General features: G+C 33.8%; 1 protein-coding gene across 14 annotated transcripts in view; it reads left to right on the top strand.

Moving 5' to 3' along the window:
* The window catches only part of DMD (dystrophin), a 2,269,491-nt gene that overhangs the window by 307,829 nt on the left and 1,940,587 nt on the right, over positions 1-21,075 (top strand). For all 14 annotated transcript variants that reach the window (XM_050777140.1, XM_050777144.1, XM_050777148.1 and 11 more), the window contains exon 2: positions 12,414-12,475. In XM_050777140.1, coding sequence (XP_050633097.1) covers positions 12,414-12,475 — 62 coding nt within the window. The remainder of the gene's footprint in view (positions 1-12,413; positions 12,476-21,075) is intronic.

Raw genomic sequence — 21,075 nt, 5'->3', positions numbered from 1 at the left:
ACCTGCTTGTTTTTAATGTTTAAATTTTGAATGGTATGGTAAGGAGAAAGACCAAGATTTAAAAGATAATATATTCTGAATGGGCAATTTTTGGAAAGCTTTTAATACTTTATTTAAAACCCATTCTTCAGCTTATTTTAAATTTAAATGATGGAATACAACCCTCTCTTTTTTAAATGAAGAGGTTATATACATTCCATTATTATTGAATTTTATTCTGTGGGCCACATTTACTATTTACCTGCTATATTAGTCAGCTTTATTATAGGCTAATGATCTGTAAAAAATAAATCCAAATCCCAATGACTTATAAGAACAAACATTTATTTCTTATTCACATGTCAGTTTCAATTTTGTGTTGAGTACAGGTCAGCTCTATGCATCTCTCCTTTTAAGAACAGAGACTACCTGAGGCGTGTACTTCCCCTGACAAAGGGAGGAAGGACCAAGATAAGTGAAAACACTTTATGATTCTTAAGCCCCTAGCTGAGAATTGACACACTCTCATATCTGAGTGTGTTCCATTGGTCAAGGCAAGTCACGTGACCAAGGCCACATCAGTAAGTGGGATGTATAATCCCCCCATGGTGAACCATGGCAAATGGAAAGAAGGTAGGAAAAAAATGATGAGCAAATAATGTAAACTACCAACTTGTTCAAGAAGTTTTAATGCAATTAAATATATAGTCAGGAATAATAATACTAATCTCTATTGACACTTACTTTGTACTAAGTCCTTGCTTCAGACTACTTTTGATGCTTTACAGGATACCTCATCAAAACAAAACTAAGAGTTTCTTTACCACGATTGTTTCCTCTTTTCAGACTGGAAATCTTGGGTTTGGTGTGGCTTACGAGTCTTTTCTTTCTTTTTTTTTTTTTTTTTTTTTTTTCCGAGATGGAGTCTTGCACTCTTGTCGGGGCTGGAGTGCAGTGGCGTGATCTTGGCTCGCTGCAACCTCCACCCCCCAGGTTCAAGTGATTCTCCTGCCTCAGCCTTCCGAGTAGCTGGGATTACAGGCGTCCACCACCACGCCTGGCTAATTTTTTGTATTTTTAGTAGAGACGGAGTTTCACTACATTGACCAGGCTGGTCTCGAACTCCTGACCTCATGCTCCATCCATCTGAGCCTCACAAAGTGCTGGGATTATAGACATGAGACACTGCACCCAGCCTATGAGTCTTTTCTAACACTGCATAGCTAGTGCATGATCAAGCCAAGAAATGTGGGCCCAAATTCCACGTACAGAGAGCAGACAATAATGATGCTCCTGTGGGGCATTCTGGGTTACATATCCCATGCAACCATTGAGGAGCCCTAGAGAATATGCTTAGCAATTGTTCCATTGTTTTTTTGTTTGTTCGTTTTGTTTTGTTTTTAATCCATAGATTTCTGTCCCTCATGTATTGAGGGTTGCCCCTGGGAGAACTAAATCTCTATCACTTCTGGACTGCCCTGCAAATGGGCTTACCAAACCCTCCTAAACTGAAGAAAGCCTTCATGCAAAGAAGCAGAGAGATGTGGATGCTTGTGGTGAGGAATCTTCAGCATCCACAGAATCTCTTCACTATAGTTATAAGTGAACTCAGTGTTGGCTCAGTGAAATAAGGCATGAGATATTATCCTCATCTTCTATGCCATTTTATTAACCTTTACTCCATAGTGTAAGTTGAGTAAATACATCTTGTGATTTAAATATCCCCTTATAATCCGGGCCCTGTGTTTGACCATTTGTCTGTTTCTAAAGCATCTCATTAACAATATATTTGGAAATGGCTGTTGTATGTTGTGCACATTTGGCTGATTGCTTTCCTTTTGGTTTACAAAGAAGTATTTTCCAACCTATAAAAATAGATAAATATACACCACAGAGCAATGTATTTTTTAAAAATTTTCAGGGGAGAATTTGAATCTTTTAAAAGTAAAATTGAGTAGGCGGTTGTATGGAAATGGGCATCTAGTTAGCAGTTCTGCTACAATATCCAAGTATTTAATTTCACCTCTAAATTACACTGGAGACCTTGACCTTATTTTGATTTATTCTGTCATAATTAGTCTATGGTTATTATTTTAACAAAAATAAGTGATCTTTCTCACAAACACTACCAAAGCATATTTCAAGTCTGCATACTAATTAATAGTAACTTATTTTTACTGCTAACAAGTCTACACCCACATATTCATGTTTAAACAAGATGAGATATTTGAAATCACTTTATAAGTTATAATGCACCACAGAAACATCCATTATTTCCATCATTACTAAAAACTTATTTCATTCTTTTGGGCATGAGGAGGTGTACTTTATGTGAATATCATTTCTTGTTTTGTTTTTATCTTTCAAATCAAGAAGACTTGAATTTTTTACATACTTATAAATACTATAAAAATCTTATTATTAACATGGCTGCCACATAGAAATCGTGTCTATTTTATGAAATAATGTGATGTATACAGAAGACCCATAGGAAGTTGTAATATATTTAGAAGTAAAGATTTATAGGTTTTGTCCATTTTTTACTCTGTTTCTCAGTATTAATATGTGTCATACATGTGTCACATTTACAATTCAGTATCTCTATTACTATTACCATGAAACAAATAGAGACAATGAGACACAGAGAGGTTAAGTAACTTACTCAAGGACACAGAGATAATGAGTGTGAAACTGGAGTTGGAACTCAGGTTATTTGACTCTGAAATGAGTGTATGTAACCACTGGCCTGCATCGTATCTAATACATGCAATTTTAAGAGAATAAGAATGAACTATCTGCACAATCTACCAGATGGCACTGTTTTTCCAACTGAGGCCACTTAACACCTTTTCATATACTCTTGGAGTTCTGATCATTCTTCCATTCTAATACATTTCTTCTATCTCATTGTTATTATGTCCTACTTCATGCAACTTCGATTAATTCTTCACAAATATATTTCTACAATTCTTGTGCTATGTTTCCAGTATATAGAGCATTGCAATTTTTATGAATATACAATTATGCAATTATGTTAGGTTCTCACCATAACTCCAATTTGCTAATGGAGCATAAATTCTATGATTAAGTGGCAGGGAATGGGAGAGAACTTTTATTCAATATGAGCTGACATAGCTTTCCAAATTGGTTTCTGGGTCCAACAACTCCCTACAATAAAAAAGCAATTGACCTACCTGAGAAAGAAGTGGCATTTGCAGTGGAGGCAAAGGGACAGACAGGTCATCCATAGCATTTTACATTGTGTTAGAAGCCATGAAAGTCACGAAAGATGAACTAAAGGGCAATTATATCATATTACAGAGTGAAATTCACCTAGAGAAATAAAGGCAGATTGTTTGCAAGAAATATTCTTTCTCTTAATTTTTTATTCATTGTAGTGATGAAAATAACTAGCAATACTTCAGTTCCAAGGCCAAATTTTTGGGGGAAGTCATTAAAAATTAGTTTTATGTCTAATGGGTGCTCAATGGATAATTTAGGAAATGAATTGGTGACAGAAGGTCTATAATTAACAGAGTAGTTTGAGCAGTATGATGAAGTGCAGTGGGAAAGCATTGGTCTAGGACTTAGTAGATCTGAGATTTAATTACAGTATTGAATAGTCATTTGATTTATTCAACAAACCCTTGCTAAGTACCTATTTCTGCTTCAGTATACCATGTGCCAGGAGTTGCAAAGACATAATAATTCTCTCATCTAAATGTGGTCACATTTAGGAGGTAATGAGTGGGATTTGGGCTGCATTATTGGAAGACAATAAACTAATTTTCTGTTCATGTGTGTGTGTGTGGTTGTAATCAAGATGAGATGTTTGAAATCACTTTATAAATTATAATGCACATACAATTAAAGTATCTGTGTGTCCATACACATACAGTTATTTATGTGTGTAACACACACATATATATGTACACATATGCATAATTAGAAAAAAGTCTACACATATGTTTATATCAGAAGCATTGATTGATAACTTATGCCAGGGAAATAAGTGTGATTGTGAAAACCCTGACATTCGAACTAGATCTTAATAGTGAGTGTCCTCATTCTAGGGACTGCATGAACAAAGGACTAAAGCAAGAAAGCATATGATTTTTTTATGGAGAAATTTGGCTTGTGTGACTAGGGCAGACTTGGTAGATGTATATAAGGTATGGGATATGGGTGACTGCCAACAGGCCTAATCCATAATATGTTTAGAGGAGTACGCTGGAGTCAAATTGTGAAGACCCTTATATGCCATTCTGAATAATCTAGCCTGTAACCTCATCAAGGAAGCTCTGGATTTTTCAAGTTAGTTCTCTTAGTATGTGATTGTAACAGAACTGTAGTTTCTCCATCAGGGAACTTAGCTTTATCATTGATTATCCATGATCCAACTCCCCTAACTCCACATATAATTAATAATTAATACTTATAGTACTACCCAGTGAATATATCTCGAATGCACCTACTTCTTTTCCAGCCCCACTGCCATTCATTAATGCAAGCCATGCTCATTTCTCATGTGGATTGTAAGTATAATCAGCTCATCTGTCTTCTTATTTACAGTTTATCCCCAAATATTCTCTACACTGTGAAATTTATTTCTAAGAGCCAAGCCTAACATTGCTGTTTCCCTACTTAAAATTCTGCTTTGATTTCAAACTGCCCTCTGGCTATATTTTCAGGCTCTTCATAAATAGGTTGATGATAATTTCACTTTTTCTAGGGTCATCTCTGCCACTTTTATCCTCCTCCACCATCTCTAGGTCTGAGAAAGGACCATACTCTTTCTCTCACATCCTGACAGTTTCACCTGCTCTTTTCATTTTGTAGAGTTCTCTTTTTCTACCACTTGTCTCTCTACTCTTAATTAACTTTCAAAACTCAGCTGAGATGTCACTTCATCGAGGAAGCTCTAGATTTTTCAAGTTAGTTTCCTTAATGTATTATTGTAACAGGACTCTGTAGTTTCTTCATCAGGCAACTTATCTGTATATTTGTATCAACCTATCCTTTTTTTGTGTCCGCTTCTCTCACTAAGCTAGAAGGAAAAAAAGGTAGAGACACTGTCTTTCTCACAGTTGTTTTCCTACCACTTAGTAGATGTCAAGTACACATTTGTCATTTAATAGCCTTAAATACGAAATGTAATTTATTAGTTTCCTATTGCTGCTATACAATTACCACAAATTCAGTGGCTTAAAATTATATACATTTATTCTCAGACAGTTCTGCAGGTCAGAAATCCAAAATGGACCTTACTGGGCTCAGGGGAGAGTCTGTCTCCTTACCTTTTCCATTTTCTAGAGAATCCCCATGTTATTTGGCTCATGGCCTTCTTCCTACATCTTCAAAACCAGCCACCTTGGACCAAGTCCTTCTCATACTGCTTTCTAATTCTCCCCTTACGCCAACCTTTCTCCCTTATAAGGACCCTTGTGATTACATCCTGCCCACCCAGATAATCTGGGATAATCTCCCTATCAAAAGTTAGCTAATTAGAAAGTCTAATTCTATCTGCAATAATTCCACTTTGCCATGTAACATAATTTATTCACAGATGTCAGGGATTAGCACGTGGTCATTTTTGAGGAGACATTATTCTGCCTACCACAGGTTAAGATAATTAATATCTGCAGAGGAGAAAAATGAGAAGAGGACTAAAAAGTAAATCTGGTCTTCATTAACTTAAAACACCTAACACATTCTATGCTAAGTGCTGGGATTACAGCTCTGATCCAGACAGTCACTCTCTTGGAAATGAGAAAGGATGTAGGTGATGTTATTAAGAACAACTTTTGTAGGATGATGAGCAGTGAAGACTGCATTACATTGATTGTAGAGTGAATGGGAAATAAGGAAATATCTTCGACATGAACAGTTGTTCTGTTCTTTGTGCAGAAGTTTAATTATTTTAGACCTCCTCATTATAAGCTGACCACTAATGTCACCTCAGGCCGTAGAAAAATCCCATAATGAAAGACTATTACTCAGATTTAACAGAAAGCATTTTTCATACCATTTTCCATTGCAGCCTCCTCCACTCTGCATTGCAATTTTGTAATATTAATGGCACAGTAAATCCATTTTCTTTTCTTTTTTTTTTTTTTTTTTTGAGACAGAGTCTCGCTATGTCGCCAAGGTTGGAGTGCAGTGGCCGGATCTCGGCTCACTGCAAGCTCTGCCTCCCGGGTTCCCGCCATTCTCCTGCCTCAGCCTCCCGAGTAGCTGGGACTACAGGCGCCAGCCACCTCGCCCGGCTAGTTTTTTGTATTTTTTAGTAGAGACGGGGTTTCACCGTGTTAGCCAAGATGATCTTGATCTCCTGACCTCGTGATCCGCCCGTCTCGGCCTCCCAAAGTGCTGGGATTACAGGCTTGAGCCACCGCGCCCAGCCAGTAAATCCATTTTCTAAATGTGTACTAAATGTGTTGCCTTCCTTTATAATGCTCTAAAGTATCACACAACCTTATCTAACGTTTATCATTAATCTTCCATATTTTTCATTTTCTTTTTTCTCATGTTTGGTGGAAGCAGAGAATAGACTGAACTTAATTGCCCTCCCATATTACTTCATAGTTCTTTCTTTAAGTGAAATTAACTTATCCCATTGCATTTCTTCACTACATGTATTTCTAAACTGGTATCAACTTTAATATTCCCTTCTCCTTTTAAAGATACATTTTCTGTGTCACATTAGGGATGAAGATATTCAATTAACATATTAGCTAGCCCCCAAGGAAATATCATTTAAAAAGGGTTTTTCTAGGCCGAGTGTGTTGGCTCATGCCTGTAGTCCTAGCACTTTGGGAGGCTGAGGCAGAAGGATTGATGGAGGCCAGGAGTTTGAGACCAGCCTGGGCAACATAGGGAGACCCCATCTTTACAAAAGAAAGAAAAATAAAAATTAGACAGATGTGGTGATGTGTGCCTGTAGTCCTAGCTACTGAGGAGACAGAGCTGAGAGAATTGCTTGAGCCCAGGAATCTGAAGTTACAGTGAGCTATGGTGGTTCTAATGCACTCCAGCCTGGGGGACAGAGTGAGACCTTGTGTCAAAAAAAATTTATTTTCTTGCACAGATTATGGCTAATTGCTTTATGTAATGGGAATCATTATTAGTGTTTATAGAACTATTTTTCTGTTTTTTCCCCCCAGTTTTTAAATGCTTTCACTTACATTGTCTTATCTGATAGCAGAGAAGAGGTCTTGTGGAGGCCTTTCAGCATCTCACTCCTAACTCTCAATGCAATTTCATTCCATGCCACTCCGTTTCTCACATTTTAGAGGGCAACAAAACAGAATTGCATAGTGAATGAGCATGTACTTTCAGTTTCTTATCGCTCTGTCCTTGTCTTACTGTCTGCTTAGTGAGATTCATCTTTATCCTCCTCCTACCTTTATTCCTTCTTTACTTTCTGTCATTCTTCTAAACTCAACCTACCCATTACCTTCTCCAAAATATCTTTTCTCCATGTGGCTACATATTCCTTTCTCCGTGCTCCTATAATACCCTTTAAATTTATATATATTTTTGTTTATGCAAAATGTTTCATATTTATCTATGATGTGTCTGTTATCTACTAGGCTAAGAGCTCTCCCAGACTGAATCTTGTTTATATTTTCAGTAACTAGTGCAATGACCACGACATAGTAAGCATTCTGTAAATAATTATTCTATAAATTATTGCATAAGTAAATGATCTCATTATATCTTGTCAATAGATCTGTGAGTTAAAAAGCAATGAATATTCTCATTTCACAGTTAAAGAGGCTGAGGCTTGGCAATTTTAAGGCCACAATTCTCATAAGTCCTGCAAAGTGACTGGAAGCCCGTTCCACAGATTTAATGTTCTCTCAGTTTGCCCAATATCATTCTTCTGCAGCAACTTGCTCTTGTGAATCATGAATATTGCAGTTTAATATATCCCACATTTATACTCCTGAGGGACTAAGGAATATAAAAGTTATTAACAAGGTAAAAGTTCATTGTACTAATCTTAAAAAATATGAAAGGCCACATATACTGAATAAAAATAACTTTATTAGAAGGGGTTAAAGATTTCTGAGAGGAAATACAATTTTTATGTCATGTTAGAAAGCTAATTTTATATGGGGTTTTCCCATAGAGAGAATAAAATAAAACATTGGTCAGTTTTTGCAATTTATGAAGTAGTAGTTCTTCACTTCTTGATATCTCCAGGGAACTGTTTTCAAGTAAATTTTCCTAAGAGATATTTTCTTCTTTGCCTTTCATATTAATATGCACATGCATATTTTTATTAGTAAAATAAAATCAGTTATAAACAAACCCTAAAGGAAATGAAATAGAATATGTGCTACTTGAAATGACTAAACAGGAGCACATAATCATTTTGTAATAAAACAGCTATCACTTTATTCTTTTCTCATTTGCTTTGTTGCTGATTGCACATTAATATTCTATAGTTTTACTATAGACTATGTGACTACAGAAATACACATCATGTTAACGTATTAAAATAGTTTCTAGAACAATTTATATATGTATGATGTGTATGTATAGTGGCTTTAGGTTAACTAAGGGTATACAACTTAAAATAGTCAACTTTTAAGCACTATGACAAATAGCAATAAAAATATATCAAGTCAAGTAAATAAGTATAACATTTTACCATAATAAAATAAAAATTAAAAGGCACATGACTACTTGGGAAAATACATTCATTCATTGACTAAAAGTAAGTAGCTTAATTTACAATGGTGATCGTTAACTTGGATTTTATGGTAATAGGAGTTTTCTGCAGGGAGGTCAGTGAACTGTATGAAACTATATGCAAATATATATGTGTAGACATTTTTCTGTAGAGAAGGTTCATTATTTTCATCAGATAGTCAAATGGAGCCCATGACTTGAAATGTTTAAGAATTACCAATATATAATTATCTCATTCCAATTAATTTTAAATATTAAATGCTCAATAGATACATGAGCAAGGATATAAACAAGTATTTTGACAAAAGTAGAAACATGCAGAATAAATAAATGCATGAAACATGTTCTACTTCATTAGTAATCAAGTTAATTATAATTAAAGCAAACATCAAATATCTCCTTACATCTAAACAAAGCAGCAATACCTCAAAAGACTAAAGCAGCAAGACTCCTATCAATGACATACCTGCTGATGAGATTATAATTCCCAATGTCATTCTTTCTGGTACCAGTAGAAGTGGGTATGATCACTTGGAAAGTATTATAAAGATATTTAGCAAAAGTGATAAAGGTTTTCATAATGTTGAACTGATAATTTATTCTAAGACAATTATAAAAACAAAAAAGAAGTGAGTGCATGAACATGTTTATTGTGATTAGTCTCTAATACCAAACAAAAGGAAAGAGCAGCCTGTATGATCTCTATGATAAAATGAGTGAAAAAGAAAGAATATTATTTTGGTTATATGAAATATATATTTATGGAGAATTTAAAAGTGTGGACATAAAAATTTTGATTGATTTTTGGATGTTAAAATATTTCCATAATGGTATATAAGACGAAAATTGAAATACCAAATATCAATTAGTAAATGTAAGAGCATTATTATTTGAAGTATCAACAACCATATCATCCAGTATCATAAGGAAGGTTCATTATTCAGTTCTAGATTAGTTCATACAGACATATAAGTTATGCATTGAAAAATTCCAGGACGCTATTCACATAGGTTACAACATACACGGAACCTCCTTGAGTTGCTCAAAATAGAAGCTCTGATTTCATGGTTATTTTGCATTTGTGTTAATATGTTCACCTTTTGTGACTCTGATTATGTTATGGTATTCTGTATTGTTAATTATGCAATTATAATGTAAATGATAGATATCTGGTCAATGTGAAAAGCCATGAACTTTGATTCAGAAAATCTATATCGAGTTCATTTCTGTCACTTAATAGCTTTATTCCTTCTCAACTTGTGTTTATATATAAAGTAGTAAATTACATACAGATTGAGATGACATAATTGAAACAACTTTATGAATAGTAAGACACTAAGGATTGTTATACATTTTATTATAATAATACAATTAATTATATTAATAATTATTATGTTGAAGAAAATATATGCTACTATACCAAAATAAAACAATAATTCATTGAAGACATATTTTTCTTGTATTAAAGACATAGAGGTAAGAGAGGACAGCCAGCGAAGATGTTTATATGTTGAAGCTCACATTTAGTGTTATTTACACAGTAGATACGTAACATTTTGCACATAATGTCAAGATTTTCGTGCTGCCTTTGATGCTTACCTAAAAAATGCTCCTTGTTCATATAACTGAAAAGGATAAACATATGTTCTACTCCGTATTTTTCACTTAAAAGCCTCTAGATTAAATCACTTCAAAAGACCTCATATGAGCTTTTGGCAGAGGGTTTGGGGTATGTTTCAAAGACATCTGAATGTATGCTTTCAACTGACTCATTTACTCTCTGCTTTCTGACAGAAGGTATGCATGCACATGTAGGAAAAATAAGTGGAATTGCAAATAAGGTCATTTGCTTTTAGGAATATATGTATATACTATTGATACATAGATGTATTGACCAAACTTCCTCCAGAAAGTCAATGAAGATGGTTTAATTTTGACCATTTTGAAATGTTCCATTTCTTTTTAAAATTATTTTGCAAGGGTTAGTATTAATTTTATGAAAGTAAAGATTTGAAGGAAGCTAGAATAGGTTTGAAAACTATTACTATCTGTTTTTATTTATTCACCCTTGTCAACAAAGGAAATACTTCCATATTGTAGCTAAGATTAATTACATACCATATGCATAATGTTGATATTGACCATACATATAGAAGCTTCTGGGAATAACACAATTAAATAATAAAAATGTATTTGTAATGCTAAATAAAATTTCTCACTTAAGATGAAAGTTTGAAATTTATGTATTCACTGTTATTTCTCATATTGATTAAAGGAATCTACTTATAGATTAATATTGTGATTTAAAGATAAACAGATATTTTTAGTGCATGCATATATTTGTGATGAGAAAGTGATTCCTTATCATGTTTTTAAGAGAGGCAATGGAGATTTACTACTGAAAAAAATACGAGAGCAAACATGATTACTTTGTAAAGGGCATTTCAAGAACAGTTCTTTTGATCCAAGTAAATAAAATATAAAATGTATAAATTTTAAATATCTCTCAGATACATTCATTTACTGAACATTAACTAATATGATTATGTTTACAATAATTTAAAAAATAGTCTTTGCCTTGGAGAAAAACATTTTAATATATCAAGATTGATGATTTTTCTGTCCATTTGACTTAATACTAATTTCCAGTTTAGGGACAAAAAGATCATTTGTAGAAACGAATTCTGTGAAGCTGTTTTTTAATAATTTTTCTCCCTAATCCCTTAGTATAAATCCTTGGGGGTTTTTTCTTTGAGTATTTATATGTAGGCCATGAAGAGTATCATTTGCATTTTTATTTGAAATTTTCTGACTTTTAGATGAAAAGAGGTCCTAGAAATTATAGAGTTGTAGAGTCTCCCCTCCCTTAAAGCATTCACGTATTTGTCAAATTTATTTTCTGAGCTCTTAATTTGTTCAGACAGTGTGCTAAGCTCTGGGAAGCAAAGATAACTAAACCATGCTCCTGCTCATCAGGAAACCTCTTCCATAGTGAGAGCAGGCCCATGTTAGAGAATGTAGATGCTGCAAAGGAAGGAATAATCATTTCTACATGGTCGGATGGATAGCATGGGGAAAGCCTCCAAAACAGTTTTTCAGAGTAAATGACAGCTGCGAGTTTCTTTTAATGATACTGGAGTATCTATTCATAACTGGGGAATAAATACTACTATTCAGATGAGACTTTTTTTCTCTAGTCATACAGTATTTGAATGACTATGGGTTTGGTCATATTAATTATTTTTCAGATACTACAAATCTGAGACAGGATCTCACTCTGTTGCCCAGGCTGGAGTGCAGTGCTATGATCTCGGCTCACTGCAACCTCCACCTCCTGGATTCAAATGATTCTCCTGCCTCAGCCTCCCAAGTAGCTGGGATTACAGGCGCATGCCACCATGCCTGGCTAATTTTTGTATTTTCCGTAGAGATGGGGTTTCGCCATGTTGGCCTGACTGATCTCAAACTACTGGCCTCAAGTGATCCGTCCTCATCAGCCTCCCAAACTGTTGGGATTGCAGGTGTGAGCCACCGCACCTGGCCATTTTTCAGATATCATTTTAATTTGGATATCCCAAACCAGCATCACTCATGTTTAATTCCATTTATCAATGAATGTAATACTAAAGGTAAAATAACATTAACACATAATAATGGAAAGTTACTTTGGTTGTAAAATAAGAATTATATTTAAAGTTGCTTCTTAACTTTTATTTTTTAATTTTGCATTTTAGATGAAAGAGAAGATGTTCAAAAGAAAACATTCACAAAATGGGTAAATGCACAATTTTCTAAGGTAAGAATGGTTTGTTACTTTACTTTTAAGATCTAAGTTGTGAAATTTTCAAAATGGACTGTGTACCTGTGTATCTTAAAAATCCGTGTTATTTTTCTCATACTGTCATTTTATTTTAGCTGTCCAAATCTGGGAACATTATGTTCACTCTTATTTAAGGAGTAAGCAGCAGAAGATATGGCAAAGATACACGATTTAATCATATAAAATGTGTGTCTTGGATTATTCTTGACAATGTGAGTTTCTTTAATGACATGAGTCATCAGAGGTTATAGCGGCAACCTTCCATCAAGTAGCTAGAATATGTCACACAGTAGAAGAAGATATGAGGGATTTTTGTTGTGAAAATTATTTTTTTGTCCCTCTTCATCTTTACCAAGTTCAAGAAAAACAATATAATTGCTTTGGGTGTATTAAGCCACTATAATTTAGAGCATATTTCAAATAATTAAAGACAATAAGTTCATCTTGTATTTCTGCAGTCATCGATCCATACTCTTAATATTTACTCATTTTGCAAATACAACTCAATTTCTAATCAATAGCACAACTCTAGATGATTATAGGTGAACACAGAGCAAGATATTCTTACCCTGAAAAGTAGTATTAGGAATACAATATATGGAGGTTTATTGGTATGTCAAGGTTTAAAAGACTTGCATTTTAATTATTATTCTCGATTTGGGTAAATCAATCAAATGTTTGGTGAGTTAGCTTTCTTATGTTTCCATCATGAATGGTTATATATGTATATTTTGATTGCTTAATTGAAACATCAAATCTAGATAATGGAAAAATAAAGCTAACAAAATATGACCCTTAAAGCCTAGACTTTAACAGTGGCATAGTTTTGATAATGGATATTTTGTTTCTTATTGTAATGATTTAAAGAGTCACTAAAAGTGAAAATTTCTAGTAAAATGCCCAATACTCTTAATAGCTATGAATTACTCCCTCTATGGGTCTGATTTTGTAAAAATCATGATAATGGATCCAAAACAATCCACTAGGAGATCCAATCTCAAAAGTTCTCCCTTTCCTATGACAAACGTTTTTAGAATATTGTCTGTTCTTTGTGGTATTTGGTAGCAGAATGTTGCCATGTACTGTTTAATATAACTTACTGAATTTTAACTAATAAAAGTTCATTTTATTTACTTGCTGAATTAATAATAAATTTCTATTATAGACATAAAGTGAAACATATATTTTAAAAATGTTTTTTAAATCCTCAACTTTTTTAGCTAAATGAAATAAAATATAACAACACAAATCGAGAAGAATAAATTTAAAATAAACCCAGGATATTTAGGATAGGTATTCATAATTCTCAGAATATTTATAAGATGGGTATATATGGTTTAATTGCTGTATATACTGGCATCATTTACATTTTTAAGTTTTGGAATTCTGAAGCAGACGAGATATATTTTCAAACAAACATACAGACAAATCAGAATTGTGAAGAGATTTTTCTGAAATAATAAATGTGACAATACTGTGAATCTTTGAATTGAATCAGAGTAATTTTTAAAAGGTGTGTAAACATGACAAGTACTGTGTATCCTCATTTCCACAAATTGAAATAGATCTTCACTCTGTGCATTATCATTTTTCCATTATCATTTATCACAACTCACCTGTTAATATACAAATCAAAGCTTGATATCAAGTCCATCCTCTGTTTATATATTGTTAGCACTGCCTTAGAGCAATTTGGTATATTTTTTTCTGTCCTTATGAATGCCCGTATCTTAAAACTGTAAAATATTCACATATATGAGTACATTTACTGTTTTCTTCCCAAATATTTGCATCCTCTAATTCAACTCACACTTTTCAGTTATATTGCAAATGTTCTCCCTAAGTCTGTTATAATTGATCAAAAGAGTCACCATTCTTTCAAGTACAGAAATTCTATTATCAAGCATATCGTAAGTGTCAGGAATAGAAATAAAAGTTTACAAAGACAGAGGAGAAAACTTATTTAAAGGTAAAATGTGTATATACATGTGCACTAACTTCTAATTTTGAGAACTTGGAAAGAATATTTTTCCTCTTACTCTTTTCTGTCAAAACTTCGGCAAGTGACTACATTGTTTTAGACACTTTTGAAGAAGATGGGAATTTAGAGGAAGCTTGTTGATTCAGTTTAAATCACTTGGTGATACCAAAAGATAAACATAATCGTGATATATATCATCATTTGGCAATTTATTGCATCGCTGCATATGCCTTTCAGCAGAATTCTAGCCCTGTAGGATACACAAATTAGTTGAAGTGGAATCTCCTGATCTCATGGAGCCTGCACAGTTATTTGGGAGTTTTTGGTTAATTTCTAAATGGAGTAGAACTGAGTGGGCACAGTGTGGGTGGTCTGAGAAAGCAGTAATCTGAGCTAGAGGGAATCTGGTAAACTTTATGAAGAAAGCTCTAAAATGTGAGCCTATCAAAGGCAGGAATGTATATCTTCTATATAATCTCAATGTTTATTACTAGTGCACTACATAAATAGAATAAAGACACTAGGTCAGTAGTACAAATCATTAAATCTATGCTAAATTTAGAAATAGAAGAAAAACTGAGTGGAAAAATTGTGCTGAAGAAGACTTTAAAAAGAGAAAAAAGGCAATGAAAAATTACCTGCCTGTGTGGTAAATTAGACACAGGCACAGACACATTCATATAACCATAAAAATGCCTCACTAATAAACCTAACTCATATTCATTTTTATAGTCATATTAATGTCTGTCTGTGTCTAATTTACCACACAGACAGATGATAATTTTTCATTGCCTTTTATATACACATTTATATAATATTTGTAAATTATAGAGAGACAACAAAATATTTCCTTGTTATTTTGTAAAGCTACGGAAGGGATATTTTAAGGAAATAAATGTGATTAAATGTATCCTTGTTGTTGTGGCGTCATTTGAAGCCAAATGTGTCTAATCTAACTGATTTTTCACTTTCCCAGTACCATTTTAAAAATAAGCCCTCTCTTTTTAAAATAAGTCTTCTATTAACCTTCAATTCCAAAAAATTCTACTAGAATGTGATTTGTCACATCTATTATATAGAGATAACTGAACAATATTTATCTCCACATAAACACAAAGCCATTTCTAGATAAGATTAATTCAGGGTATATATTCTTTCCATGTAATTTATTGATATGTTATAATCCTTTAAAAAGCCTAGTGTATACTCTATGGCAAATATAATTTGCATTATAAAAATCATGCTCATCCATGCAGGCTTATTAAAGGAAAGTACAGTTTTGAAATCATGACCAAAAATAATTTTGCCATAAAATGTGCTTGATGTTTGTATTTGAGAAAATTTTTATGGAAAAAATGTTTACTACTAGATCAATTGAGAGAGATAAACTCTCTCCCAATGAGTGATATGATGGTTTTGATCCTATACTGAATTTAGTGATCATCATTATTTCCATACTTCACTCTTCTGTCTGACTTTTTTCCAACATAGTATGCATATTTGACTTAAATGAAGTAGAAATGTATAATTAGTTTTGTTTAATGTCTTCACAAAAGCCCGTGATATGATGATAGTGTTCCTGGACCAAACTGACGGTTGGGCTGCTTATTCTTGTGGCCCAATAAGGAGATGCAGGTGAACTGGGAAAGGAGGGAGTTTTTATTTCTGTAACTGGTTACAGGGAGAAGGCCTGGAAATTATCCCCAGACCAACTCAAAATTGCCAAGTTTTCCAGAGCTTATATATCTTCTACACTATATGTCTACATGTAAGTGTGCATTCGTCTAAAAATATAAGTGATTTACTTCTTCTAATCTATAACTAAGATCTGATTACTGAAGACCTTCCTCTGGAGGCTCAGTAAATGTACTTAATCTAAATGGGTCCAGGTGCTGGGATGATTACCCTTATCTTATCTCCTGATAAATCATGGAGTTTGGGGGAGTTCCTTCAGAACCCAGTAAACTTATTTGTGGAGGCCTGGGGAGTCTCTTCAGACCCCCAATAAAACTTTGTTAATACTAAAAGGGTCCTGTTAAGAATTCCTTCATTATCTTGTCATGCTTCAAGGCCCAGGAAAGGCTTGGGCAAAACTCTTGGTGGACTTCCAGCCTTTGTATAAGAGCACTGGCTCTATCAGCTTTTAATATTTAACTTTCCCACTCAGTCAGTGCTGAAACAGTTGTTATGGAGGCCTGCGTTAGTGAGACCTGGCCTGCCACAATAGTTCATTTACCTCTTCATTGCCGCAACGTATATCTCTACATTAAAAAGCCAGGACTCGCCCTCTTTGAACAGTATTATGTGATAAAATAAATTGATATGACATACTTTTTGCAAGATTTATTTTTAATTTACCTTTTAGCCAGCATGATAAGCATGATGTAGTATAAATTAACACTAAACTTGTGAGTCAGTAAAGCAGGCTTTCTGTTTTTAACCTTTAAGTTCAGGGGTACATGTGCAGGTTTGTTATATAGGTAAACTTGTGTCATGGGGGTTGGTTATACAGATTATTTCATCACCCAGATATTAAGCCTAGGACCCATTAATTATTTTTCCTGATCCTCTCCCTCCTCCCACCCTCCACCCTCCGCCGTCCAATAAGCCCCAGTGTGCGTTATTCCCCTCTGTGTGTCCATGTGTTCTCATCATTTAGCTCCCACCTATAAGTGAGAATGTGCAGTACTTGGTTTTCTGTTCCTGCATCAGTTTGCTAAGGATAATGGCATCCAACTCCACCCATGTCCCTGCAAAGGATATGATCTCATTCTTTCTTATGGCTGCATAGTATTCCATGGTGTATATGTACCACATTTTCTTGATCCAGTCTATCATTGATGGGCATTTGGGTTGATTCTACGTCTTTGCTATTGTAAATAGTGCTGCAATGAACACATGTATGCACATGTCTTTATAATAGAATGATTTATATTTCTCTGGGTATATGCCCAATAATGGGATTGCTGGGTTGAATGGTAGTTCTGTTTTTAGCTCTTTGAGGAATCACTACACTGACTTCCACAATGATTTAACTAATTTACTCTCCCACCAACAGTGTATAAGTATTCCATTTTCTCCACAACCCCACCAGCACATTATTTTTTGATGAAGCAGGCTTCTTTACACCACTCTCTACCTTAGGAGAAAACGTTATATCCATCCTTTAATTTATTTGAAAAGAAAGGTAAATATAAAATTGAAATTCCTTGAGTCTTATTTTTCTTATATGTTCATGCCTACTTGTAACAAAACATATATTAAAAGGGCATTATAAATAGTAAATCATATGCACAAAAAATAGTCCCATTTTTGTCATTATGTAACATATTTTCTGAATTGAATTTAAAAATGCATATATTTATGAATATTTTTCTACTGAATCTCTCCTTCTTATTTACTTCTATTATTTTCCATGCTCTCATCTGGTCTTCTTGAGAACATGTCATTTTAGTTGTAATCATTGTGTTCCTAACTCCATAATTTCATGATGTTATTGAAACACACATGAATTTTAATTCTGCAACCTAGTTTGTAATAAACCATATTTCCTTGTTTCTCTACATTGGATGAATCTGTTCCTACAGCAACTAGTAACCCCAAAAATCTGACTGGTGAGAAATTCAATCTCCATAACATTTTGCATTCTTCTGCTTCTTGCCACTTCCATTCTGAATGGCCAGGTAGAGTCCAGAATACTGTAAGTGTCCTGGTTTTCAGTGCATTTTGGTCGTAGCTGATATGCTTAATAGCCAAGTAACATGATTACATAAAGGACAGCTTGTCCACAATGCCATGCCTTGTTTTAACACAGAAGAGCATTTATTCATGTGTTATTATCCTACTACACTCTGTATGCCAATTCATGTCCTCAACACGTACACACAAACACACACACACAAATACACATGCGCACACACACATATACATGCACCCAATAAGCATGTTATATATTTAAAATGAACTTAGACTTTTTTAAATAAAAGGATGATACTGGGACAAAGTGGCAAAACATTATTTCAGTGAAGGAGGTAGCAATATATATGTACCTTTCCATTGTGTAAGTTAATTCTAAATTTGTATATAACTAACACATTTATATATAACTATTGTACAACGTGCCTGCTTTAACAGAAGTAATCGAGAAGAGCTATTGTGCCTTGGAAGGTTTTACATAGATCTAAAATTACCCCTGTGCTCCTGGCTTCCTGTTTCTTTTTATCTGATAATAGGAAGAATTAAATCATTAGAGAAGATGACGTACAGTGAACTATGTCTCTGGATGCTGATGAGCAGCCTGTACAAGACTTTGGTAACAATTGAATTATTTAGTGCAATTATTTTGGAGAGATGAATATTGATACAGGAAATTTATAGAAATCCTCGTTTCAGAAATAGTGAGGATTGGGAACTTTTTGTTTATGTATACCATCATGTTAATAATCCTACTGAAAATTATATGTATATGGTTAGTTGCTCCAATAATCATATGAGTCAAGTATTCAAGATGAGTAAAATGTGAATGTAGGTGACTTGCTCACAGTAAATGGAAGAGATGAAGCTAGAACCCAAGAAAATGGACTCTAAAACTCATGATATTTCCATACCTATTATTGTTGGGACAACAATCCCACCTACCCAGTGATGCATTTTTGGGACACATCATAAAATTGGTAAGTCCTATGAGAAGCAGGCAGTGGGGCTGGAGACAGTGAAGACTCAATAATAGGCGGTATTAAATGCTTGCTTACTAACAGAGGCTTTAATCCACCTTTGAATGTTTACTAACCCCAAAATGCAACCCTTGTTTAGGGAGTTTTTTAGTTGATTCTTTCTGAATGATTTCTAATACAGACGCCCCTCAACTTGTGTGGTTAGGTCCCTATAAACCCATCGTAAGTTGAAAATATCACAAGTTAAAAATGCCTTTAATATACCTAACCTACGAAACAACGTAGCTTAACCTACCCTCCTTGAAATGTGATCCCTTAACACTATCCTAGAGTTGGGCAAAATCATTTTGCACAAAACCTATTTTATAATAAAGCTAGCTCATGTAATTGAATACTGTGCTGAAAGTGAAAAACTGAATGCATGTATGGGTACTCAAAATACAGTTTCTACTAAATGTGTATCACTGTGCACTATTATGAAGTCAAAATATCTTAAGTCAAGAACTGTTTGTACTTTAAATGTTAATATTTTTGCCTACCGCATTTTGGTGAGTGGAGTAATCTTAGTTTTCAGTATAGTTATCTAAACTGAATATTTTCATTTTCGAATATTGCTTTTTATTTCTACTACTCATAAACAAGTTATTGCGTGTAAATGACAATGTGAATATCAACTTAAAACAGTTTTATATGAAAATCAAGATACCACTTTACTGGCATGTACTACACTTGGTGTTAAGATGACTTGTAGAATGATGTGTTTGTGTTTGGAATCAAGATGATTATACTAAATGGTTTAATCTACTGAGAACCATTCCCTTGAATGTTTTCCTGAAACAATCTTTGCAAAGTACCTGAGTAACAAAGGGTATTACTCAGTTAGTGAGACAAAAATGGATTGTGATAGGTGTCACTGTTTTCAATGAAAGACAAATCACTTATTGTTAATAGTAAAGAAGTTTCTTGGAAATATGTTGTTGTTTATCAACCCAGTGTTACTGAGATCTTGACAATTCCTTTTAGAAGGTAAATGTTCTGGTCTCTAAGTTACCATGTCCTGAAATACAAGAAAATTGGAATTACTGATTACACCTGTATTGTATGGAGTGATCTCAGTACCAAGCATATTTAGCTTGCATATGTAAATATTTACCAATTAGCATGATTGTTGCTAGCAAAAAAAAAAAAAAAAAAAAAAAAATTCTCTATGGCTGATGGACCAATTCATTATTTATCTGATTTTATTTTGCTGTCTAGCAAAACAACACATATTGACATTAGTGATGTATTTTTATTTTGGAAAGAACAATTGACACTCTGGTACCATCCTATCAGAGATATATGTTTACTAAATAACCTTTCAACATTTAACAAATACTTATTGAATGTCAATTATGTGCTAATCATACTGTCATACAGTGATGAAGGCACAACCCAACATGGTTTTCCCTCTCTAAGAGATTATCATCTGAGAAAGGAAACAGTTGCATCAACAAATAATTAAAATAAAACATAATCTTTAAGGTAATAGAAATGCTGTGGGAACAGAAGACAGAATGACTAATTGCTTGGAGAGGATAACAGCTTTTTAAAAGATGGTGATATTTAATCTGGTGTTGTCTAAGCAGAGACAATTTCAAGAAAGATGAAGGCAGCAGTAATTGCACGTAGAAATATGTAATAATCGAAGAAGTATGACTTGTCAGGTGAGTAGTAGCAAGGGAGATCTTTAGGAGTGAAGAAGAGAGGTTGTGAGAAGGCATATAATGCCATTCTTGAAGAATTATATTTTTGTGGGGCTGGATGAGCTAACAATAAGATAATGGCTTAGTCATGTTAATTTGCAACTTCTCATTGAAGACTGTGAAGCTCTAAAATAATAGACAATGATAGAAGAATTAGACTGCCCCCCCACCACTAAT

Source organism: Macaca thibetana, chromosome X (genome assembly GCF_024542745.1).
Source record: "Macaca thibetana thibetana isolate TM-01 chromosome X, ASM2454274v1, whole genome shotgun sequence".
In the NCBI taxonomy this organism is placed as follows: domain Eukaryota; kingdom Metazoa; phylum Chordata; class Mammalia; order Primates; family Cercopithecidae; genus Macaca; species Macaca thibetana.
Note: the sequence above shows the minus strand (reverse complement) of the source record. Positions and strands in the feature narration are given on the sequence as shown.